The sequence below is a fragment of the Linepithema humile genome, chromosome 6, assembly GCF_040581485.1.
Source record: "Linepithema humile isolate Giens D197 chromosome 6, Lhum_UNIL_v1.0, whole genome shotgun sequence".
Lineage (NCBI taxonomy): Eukaryota > Metazoa > Arthropoda > Insecta > Hymenoptera > Formicidae > Linepithema > Linepithema humile.
In genome coordinates this window covers 1,443,166-1,452,308 of record NC_090133.1, presented here as the reverse complement: position 1 = coordinate 1,452,308, position 9,143 = coordinate 1,443,166, and the positions used below count along the sequence as shown (strand labels likewise).

General features: G+C 37.6%; 1 protein-coding gene and 2 non-coding genes across 4 annotated transcripts; 2 read left to right on the top strand and 1 right to left on the bottom strand.

Moving 5' to 3' along the window:
* Window positions 1–452: 452 nt before the first annotated feature.
* HPS4 (Hermansky-Pudlak syndrome 4 protein) lies at window positions 453–7,790 on the bottom strand. 2 transcript variants are annotated; one of them, XM_012368637.2, is made up of 13 exons: window positions 7,632–7,790; window positions 7,371–7,481; window positions 6,375–6,609; window positions 5,620–5,850; window positions 5,434–5,528; window positions 5,222–5,291; window positions 4,949–5,116; window positions 4,473–4,867; window positions 4,208–4,369; window positions 3,686–3,999; window positions 3,041–3,588; window positions 2,539–2,765; window positions 453–2,264 (listed from the first exon to the last, which is right to left on the bottom strand). In XM_012368637.2, the coding sequence occupies exons 2-13, from the start codon at window positions 7,376–7,378 to the stop codon at window positions 2,090–2,092; spliced, it is 2,628 nt and encodes an 875-aa protein (XP_012224060.1). In that variant the 5' UTR covers window positions 7,379–7,481; window positions 7,632–7,790; the 3' UTR covers window positions 453–2,089. The 2 variants fall into 2 exon arrangements, with proteins under 2 accessions (XP_012224060.1, XP_067213318.1); XM_067357217.1 differs by lacking the exon at window positions 7,371–7,481 and having other exon boundaries at window positions 7,632–7,789.
* Window positions 7,791–8,644: 854 nt separating this feature from the next.
* LOC137000918 (small nucleolar RNA SNORD18) lies at window positions 8,645–8,712 on the top strand. The gene has a single exon (XR_010891075.1). It is a non-coding gene; the product is annotated as a small nucleolar RNA SNORD18 (small nucleolar RNA).
* Window positions 8,713–8,905: 193 nt separating this feature from the next.
* On the top strand, window positions 8,906–8,973 carry LOC137000917 (small nucleolar RNA SNORD18). Its single transcript, XR_010891074.1, has one exon. It is a non-coding gene; the product is annotated as a small nucleolar RNA SNORD18 (small nucleolar RNA).
* Window positions 8,974–9,143: the final 170 nt, after the last annotated feature.

The following is a 9,143-nucleotide window of genomic DNA, read 5'->3' as shown; positions in this document are numbered from 1 at the left end:
TTAATTTTTCAATATTGTTAAACTTGAACTTGAGAAAATGTAGAGGAAATTAGAAAGTTCGTATTAACTTCAGTCTACGATTTCAAAATTACGAGTGTAGAAACAGTTTGAAAAAGTACTTTTATGCTTTTTGAGCGATCTAATGTACGGAAAATTTATTTCGCGATCACTCGATATCATTCGCTTCGTGGAATTTGCAAAAAAAAACCTTGGACTTCATATTTATTATTAAATCGCCTTCGGTATATTAATTTTTCGCGTAAACATCTCTCTTTCCACAAACATATTTACACCGTCAGGAATCAGAATGCAGTTTTTCCGTGTACACACCCTCTAATAAATTTATGCATTTATGCTATTATAATATCGGAACCGAGCATTTCTTACTGTTTGCACGCATTAAATGTTCTAATGAAGGCATTACGTTAAAGCGCTTTAATGAAATGCCGTAATTGACGTCATTTGTGATTCTATAAATTATTATTCAAGTTACACATACGTTATGTTGTACATTATATTACATATAAAGACACATTATATTACATATTTCTTTTTATTATATTTAAATTATTTGATTTATAAACGTAATATGCATAGAAATTTCAATATTAACTTCAACTATTGTATAAAAACAGATTGGGGAGAGTGCGTTGAAAAATAAATTTAAGACGTGTGCTGTTTTTACTACACTTTCCGAAAAAGAAAGACGAGAAGAATAAAGAATGCACGCGATGACGTAACGCGATTCAACTTTGCTCTCCAAAAATCCCGTCCATACATATAATACGTTCACACAATATTGAAGTTAATATACATAACATGAGTGTAAACATTTGGACATAGAGCGTTCGCACACCATCGTTGCTAAAAACTTGTCTCGCGGACGACCGTCGGCATTTCTATTTAAATATTGCGAGACAAGAACGAATTTAACATTATGCATACCTTGAGACCGCAAAAATAGTGCATAAAATATTTTTACGTTAAAATTGACAAGATCGGACAGACGATTCTGGCATCTACAATACTTTTCTTGCCTACAAAAGCAATTCAGACGACTAGAAATACTGGACGCAGCGCATTCGCGAAATACTGATCTTCGTTTTTCTCCTCGCGGATATACTTTTCATTATTTTCGCTCTAATAAAACTGAGCGTCTAATTCGCATTAACACGATTAAGATGCAAATAAGTTATTAATATAACTCATTATGCATACATGTATTTACAATGAACTAAATATCCGAGAATTGACGGATGATGACGATACAGAGTTGTTTCTTGAGTTTGGAATCAATTCTTTAATAAAAATAGTCATAATTTTCAGCGATCTTCCAAATTTTAATATGATATCTCTTCGCAACTCTCCGTAACAACTTTCCCCGTTTCAATATTCTGTATGCATAATTTATAAATAATAGAAAATTATTTTATACAATCATGAAAGATATAATACGAATTGTAATGAATTAAATCTAAAATAAAACTGATTTCAAATTGTACTGACTTTGCCTCTGAAGTTTAATCCATTTGATTTTCATGATTTATATCTCAGAAGCCATTGAAATTCTTCATGACACATTGGTTGATAGAAATATAAAAAAAAATACTTCCAAGTTTTCAAAACGCTATGTCTTCCATCAATTCTAAGACATCTTATATATAATATATATATACAAATGTTCATTCTGCACAATGAATGATGAAATCGTAAAATACAAACTGGATGATCGGCAATTCGCTATTGTAAAAAAGTCCGTGATCAGTAGTTGGAATACCTAATATAAATACGCTGCAGTGATGTGAAAGCTCTTCGTAGCCAATTCTCCCGGCATTTATGCTTTGGTACGTTGAAAAATTACATATTACAAAAATACACGTAGAAAAATGTCTCCCATCGTTGAAACGATCTCGTTTCGATCGAAAGCAATGGAAAGTTCTCCTTTCTCGCGTAATGCAAGGATATGAAGGTTTTAAAAATTCATCGTCCCCGCGCACAATTTTCGGGGACAAACGAGTGAGATTGTTCAAACGTACGTGCTATCTTCCACTTTGCCCTACAAAATGAAGCAATGACGGCAAGCCTGAATTTACAGCAACACAATTCCGTGGTCTCTTTCCAATCGACGCTTCGCCTTGAGGGCCACGATGCCCATGAGATCCGTCGGCGTCGGCAGTGCCGCGAAAGCACCCGGTGCTACTGCTTGTTGATAAAACACTTCCACTCCACCGCACTGATTCCCGTAAACCACCGTATCTTCCGTTCTGTTAAGAAAAAACAAAACAAATCTTGTAATACTTCTACAATTACGCAACAGCTTTTTGCGATAAATATTGCTTGCTGCAAATTTTACGACTTGTAAATTTGACAAGCGTCTCTATTCTACGATATTAAGAGCGTTGCAAAAAAATTCATTCACTTTAATCGTCTAAGAAATTTTCATATACAAGAACGTTTCACGAAGCTGATCTACGAATTAGAGAGTGAAGAAAAATTCAAGTAATGTAAGACAAATGATGGAATCTGATTGGAAATTACCTGACGATGATGTCCGTCAAACTGTTGGCTCGCGTAAACCTGTCGTGGAGGCAGGACACAATGTCCAACTCGGTGACGCCCCAAAGTCCGAAACGTTGCACCGTGTCCCACTGCGGATCTACGCTCAAAATACTGTACAACTCCTTGTTTTCGGTCGACGGCAAGGGTTCCAGACATTGCTGCAGTCGCGATTCAAGCTTATCTAACGTGCTTACGCAAGTGCGCCACTATATCAAATAAATTATCTATATTACTATTCTAATAAAACTATTTTACACTACTTACAACTACGCTCTAATGCAACTTTACAATACCGACACAGGAGGGAAGATTTGAAGTATTCGTTTCATTATTTAAAAATCTTTCATCGATTTTTGTTGGAAAATTAATTTTCTTATTTATTAAAACATAATTCTTCTTAATTTACTTGCGTGCAAAATAACTGTCGCTATTCGGTTCAACAAATTTCAAGAAGTACATGTAACTTTTTTTGCGCACTTACCAAAGCGTGTATCAAGTCCGGATTATTCGCGGTGCCGTTTTCCATCAGCAATACCAATACCATATTCTGATAACCGCAGAGAAACAGCTCGGTCTTCTCGAGGCAGGCGGCAGAATCGTCCTTGTTGATCCAGTCCTCGTCCAGCTCGTCCTCGCCGTCGCTCGTCTCCTTCTCGACCGACTCCAGCTTCTGCCTGATAAGCTGATTCGTCGTCGTCGTCGTCGTCGTCGTCGTTGTCGTGATACCGCCGGAGAATCCCGAGAGATCGCGGAACTCACTCGGCGTGGTTTCGCGGCTGCAGAACCCGCTGGTCCGCTCGTCGGCCAGCAGACTCAGTTTCGACATCAGCGGCGTCAACTGCAGACCGTCCAGCTTCCGCCTCTGCGGGAAGTCGTACGAGCTCCCGCCGCACTCCGACGTCGATTTCCGCCAATCGTCGCTGTTCTGCACCTCGGTGACGACGTTGAGCGGCTTCAACGGCAGACTCATCGATCTCTTGTACGTCTCCTGCTTGCTCTTTTCGTACGAGTGATCGGGCTTGGCGCGTTCTAAACGTTCATATTTTAAACAAACACCGCGCGCAATTAAAACACGTTCGAGCGTTAGATATCGTTTTCAATACTGCTACGCTTCTCTACAACGTACCGTCCTTCGCGACCGCGCTGCTGTTTGCGGGAAATTTTATGCTCGTCAACTCGCTGGACAAATTCCTCAATTGAAAACTGCCGTCGTCGCCGCGATGCCCGCGGACGCTGCCGTCGTTGCCGTCGTCGCACAGCTCCTCGCAGTGCGTGGCGACGTACTGCTCGTACAACGACTGCGAGACCGGTAGACCGTCGGATCGGAAGACAGGATAGCAGGGGTCGGTTATGGTGCGCGAGTGCCGCTTGCCTCTTCCGAGCGTCCGCCGAGATGAGTTCGAGTCGAGATTATCCGGAGAAGCCTCGCTGAATTTGCATCTGTTGAAAGCAATAGGATTTATTAAATTGATTGTACAAATTATAGTAATATTCAACTATCACACAGTTGTGCAAAAGCTTCGATAAAAAAAAAAACTGTAAGAAATGATGCATTCTTTTTTTTTCCTTTGTTAAACTGTGTTATTCGACACGATTGTTTTGTGTTGAGCGAAACTATTGATTACTCAATAATCATGAATTTGATTACATTTGATCCAGCTCCGGTTGGTACGTTCTAGGAATACCGTTTAGGTGCTGCTTGACTGATGATGTCAAATCTGGCAGGCTCACACTCTTCCTGTCGGGATCTTTCCTCTTCATCAGCTTCTCCTTCGACGTGGTATTTCTCAACTTGTTCAGCCGTTTGCACCTGTTTTAGAATCAAAATGAGGTCACTTCGGCATCGAGAAATTGTTACAAAATAGATTTTTCTATTCCACATAGAAGTATCAGAATTATTCCTCATATTTCACCTGAGTGCTTCTTTCACGACGTCCGGGATGTCGTCGTCGTTGTCTTTCGACGTGCTTCGATGTTCGTCGTTCTCACCGCCGCTCTCGGACGAACAGATGAGCATGGCATTGCCAAGCAGTATCCGATCCACATCCTTCAACGGCGTCGCGCAGACGCTGGGCGTGAGCGGATTCACGATGGCGGTGCTCTTGGCACGCTCCGATTTCATCTCTTGCTTGCGCCTAATTGGCGACTCGTGGCTGCCCACGAGCGGCACCGACGGCACATACTGCGGCGCCGGTGGGTAATTTGTGGAATCCAACTCGCCTTCCTCGGGAACAGTGAAGATACGCGACGTATCCCGCTTCATGCCGGACATGATGAGCGGCTCTTTGACGCCGCTCTTAGACATGTTCTAAGAAAATCCATCCAGATTTGCGAGATCAGTTTGTATTACTTTAACGGAAGATGATGCGTTCGCACAAGGCGCACTTACTTTCCTCTGCAATATCTTTCTCGTCACCGTATCTATACACGAATTGTAATATCGCTCGTTATTCGTCTCTTGCATCAGCTTCGTGAACTGCTTTCGCTCTATGTACACTTGTAACAATTGAACACCGATCGGCAAGTGAAATTCCGTGGATATCCTTTCCGCGGGAGCCTTCAACAAATTTAGTGAACTATGAATTTCTCGCGAAGAAAAATCAATATATCCGAAAATGTCATCTAATTACATTTATATTCAAACATCAGTAGTGGAATATACCTTTATCCTGTAAGGATCCGTTATGACAATTTGTTTCGTTAAATCTGCGTCCAGCTGCGTTGAGACAACCCTGAAAAGAAAATGAGAATACGATAAATCAAGAGCAAAGCTAATAAAGCAGAATAATTTTTAAAACAATGAATGTTAAAAAGCGATATCTAAGCAGAAATTTGATTTCATCGAGTGTCCTGTCATTGCAGAACTCGTCGTACTTGTTATTGTAAAACAATGCTCCGCCCAGTACACCATTTATCTCTTGACAATGCTGTAGCACTTGCATCGATTCCAGAAATATGTTACTGGCACTCTACGAAAGACACGTTTTCATTAGCTAATAAAAAGAAATGTATAAAAACTATATATGTTTATATTTACTTTATATTTACGTTCAATCTAACCTTTGGAAGTTTAATAATAGGAATGTTGGAAAATAGATTGGCACTGTGTTGAAGAATTGGCAGATAAGTCTCAAACATCTGATACAATTTTTCAGTGAATCTATTGCGATCGTTATTGAGGGATTCCAGTATCTTGGCGAGGTCGCAGTGAAAGAATTTCAGCAAGGATTCCAGAGTGTCGGCGCGTCTCTCGAGTATCCAGTCCTGTATATTTCTATCAGTCCCCACAGCCTAGTAAAACAAATCAATGCTGATAATTTATGATGGTCAATCATAAAGGTCAATCATAAATCTCATAAACAACCATTGACTCGTAAAGTACAAAACTTTTGATGGAAATGGATGGAGTACTTTTTTGATGGAAATACTGCAACACAATTTAATAACTGTGTCACAAGATAACTTTTATCAGCTAAGTGACACAAACAAGCAAGAAACACAGTAATACGTGTGAAGAATGACATTTATGTATCATGAAGAAAAGAGAAACTGAAAAGTTAAGTGCAAGCACAAAGTTAAAATATTAAAATTGATATTCTTGTTTCAGATCATTAATTAATGTAACACCCATAAATAAAATAATTAGTATAAATTAGAAATGTTAGCCTATCTGTTTGTGTATAAATTTTGTTTTTAGTTTGCTTTAAATTGTCTCCTTCTAAAACTTTTGATTTAACTCCAAAATTGTATCTTTTCAGTCATGTTGCTTTGCACTTGTATCTTTAATAGTAATAAAATATTTCACATCAACTCACCAACACATATTGCCCAAACTTCTTCAACATAAACTTTCCACCTTGCAACGTGATGGAGCGTGGCGCTGAAAACGACGTTGTTAGAAAGTGGTACACACCCATCAATTGCCCCGCCAAAGCCAGTCTTTGTGTGAGTGATACCCAAGCCGGATGAAAGTACATAACTGCTTCTGCAGGATCATCTTCCTCTTTACAACACTTTGCAGTGTCGTAAACAAATACTATCATCATTTCTCTGCAAACAAAGATTGTGTTCCAAACTTTAGAATAAACTTATTGGAGTTTTAATGATAGACAGCATTAGAAAATAAAAAATGGTGCAATTATAATATATAAACATTTGCATACATTGACATATAAAAAAAAATATTATAAATATATTTAGTGTATTAAAATACAACAGCAAATTCTTGGAAATAGTCAAATTATTATGTAACACAATAAGGAATTATTTGCTTTTCATTCTTAAGCTTAAACCTTTGCACAGCTTACCCAGAATTAAATTATTTAAATACTCTGACAGTGACTGAAGGTATATCTTAAAATCTTTCATTGTAAAAAATATGCATAGAGCAACATAGAGGATGTGTTCTACAAAATGTGTTTCAATTTTGGTACATGACTAAGTGAATTATTCATAAGCAAATAATTGATGATCAAGTGGTGCCAATAATCGATAAGACACCAGGACAGATAAGATTAAGTTTATAAATGGTGTATGCTGTGAAATACAAACGTTCAGTTTGTCAGTGCGCCCAGAACAAACTCAAATAGCTTTGTACGCTAGAGAAGCATGCTCGAAACAAACGATTGCATCCAAATTGTTTGCTGCCATTCATTTCAAGATCAAGGGACGGGGAGAATTGTTTTGCGCAGTTGCATGCAATTATGGGGTCAGAGAAATAATAAACACTGCATTATCGTGAGGAAGACCACTGCACTCTACTGTCAGTGTGTGTATTCTAATTAGATAAGGCGGCGTTTACGCGATCATACTTCGCCATGGTGACTATCTGTGTCGATGCAGTGTCGCGAGTACTGTCTGTCACCCGGTTTCACGCTGTCAAGGATCGCCCGTGTTTCTCGGGGCCCGCTGGATGCCACCCTCTGTCAACAAGAAGTCTCTCGTTTCATTAATACGACTCTTGTTACTTCGTCGCCGGATAAAAATGCCTTATATAAGTGCATCTTCGTCGCGTTGTCGACCGGCGTGATACACTATGTACCATTCTTTCGACTCGCCGTTAATTATCGTACCGTGCGGAACCGCTCCTTCTATTCCGCCATAACAATATTGATCCTCGGGCAACGGTATATATAAATGAACATATACAATATTGCCGGTGTACGCAGTGACAAGAGATTTGTTCTTTTTAACTGCACTGGTGCCGTGCTAGTGCAGACAGTGTGCACCGAAGCACTCAAATCCAATTTTCAATCAAAATGAACGGGTCAATTTTCATGTGGGTTTGCATATGCGTTATACGAATAGTCCAAATATTTCTACCTTCAGCTTTCGGTTGCACGCATGCACATTAGAATAATCGAGTAGTGATTTTTATGGCTGTGTTCCGAAATTCACTACTAGTACTGAAAATCTATAGTTTACGTCACGTATATTATAGATTTTCAGTACTGGCAGTGAATTTCGGAACACAACCTATTTTACAAAGCGAGAACCTGATTTCCGCTTTCGTTTTATTTCATCTACATTCATCGGGATCGGATGGACGCGTGTTTCCTTGTGTGAAAAAATCGTAAAAAGGTGGCAAAATGGTAAGAAACTTTTAATTTTTGTTGTACAATTTATCATAATTTTTATTAAATTTCATTCTTCTGTCGATCTTATCATGTATATTCATAATTATTTGTTCGTCAAGGAAGTTGATATCACGTCCGCGTTTCTGACCACGTGTCTCGAACATTACGTTATTAAATGTTTTCATTTTATTAATATAAGTGATTCTTTAATCTCAAATTCTTTGATGTAATATTTGTTATACAAGTTCTTTAAATGATGAAAATTGGTCCGTGTTTCTGATTGATCAGTGATTAATTTTTAACCACTTCTGAGTGTTATACATAACTAATTCCTGTAAAGTGTTAAAGAATTGAAATTATTAAAATATTGTCTTTATCTTGCAGCTCATCAGAACAAGATATTCTAGCAGGACGACTAATAATGGTATTTATATTTTATTGATATATAATTTTCCTAATTTTAAATTGTTTAATGTAATGCCTTTAATATAAGTTTATTTATGTATATATTGAAATGATGAAAATTGGTCCGTGTTTCTGATTGACCAGTGATTAATTTTTAACCTCCTCTGAATGTGATACATAACTAGTTCATGTAATGTGTTAAAGAATTGAAATTATTAAAATATTTTCTTTATCTTGCAGCTCATCAGAACAAGATGTTTTAGCAGGATGACAAATAATGGTATTTATATTTCATTGATATATAATTTTTCTAATTTAAAATTTTTTAATGTAATACCTTTGATATAAGTTTATTTATGTACTTATTGAAATGATGAAAATTGGTCCGTGTTTCTGATTGACCAGTGATTAATTTTTAACCTCTTCTGAGTGTGATACGTAACTAATTCATGTAATGTGTTAAAGAATTGAAATTATTAAAATATTGTCTTTGTCTTGCAGCTCATCAGAACAAGATATTCTAGCAGGACGACAGATAATGGTATTTATATTTCATTGATATATAATTTTTCTAATTTAAAATTTTTTAATGTAATGTCTTTG

Coding starts and splice junctions, on each gene's coding strand:
- HPS4 (XM_012368637.2), bottom strand. Junction 3,589..3,685: donor CAGCGCGGTCGCGAAGGACG/GTACGTTGTAGA, acceptor ATGAACGTTTAG/AACGCGCCAAGCCCGATCAC. Junction 2,265..2,538: donor TTGACGGACATCATCGTCAG/GTAATTTCCAAT, acceptor TTTTCTTAACAG/AACGGAAGATACGGTGGTTT.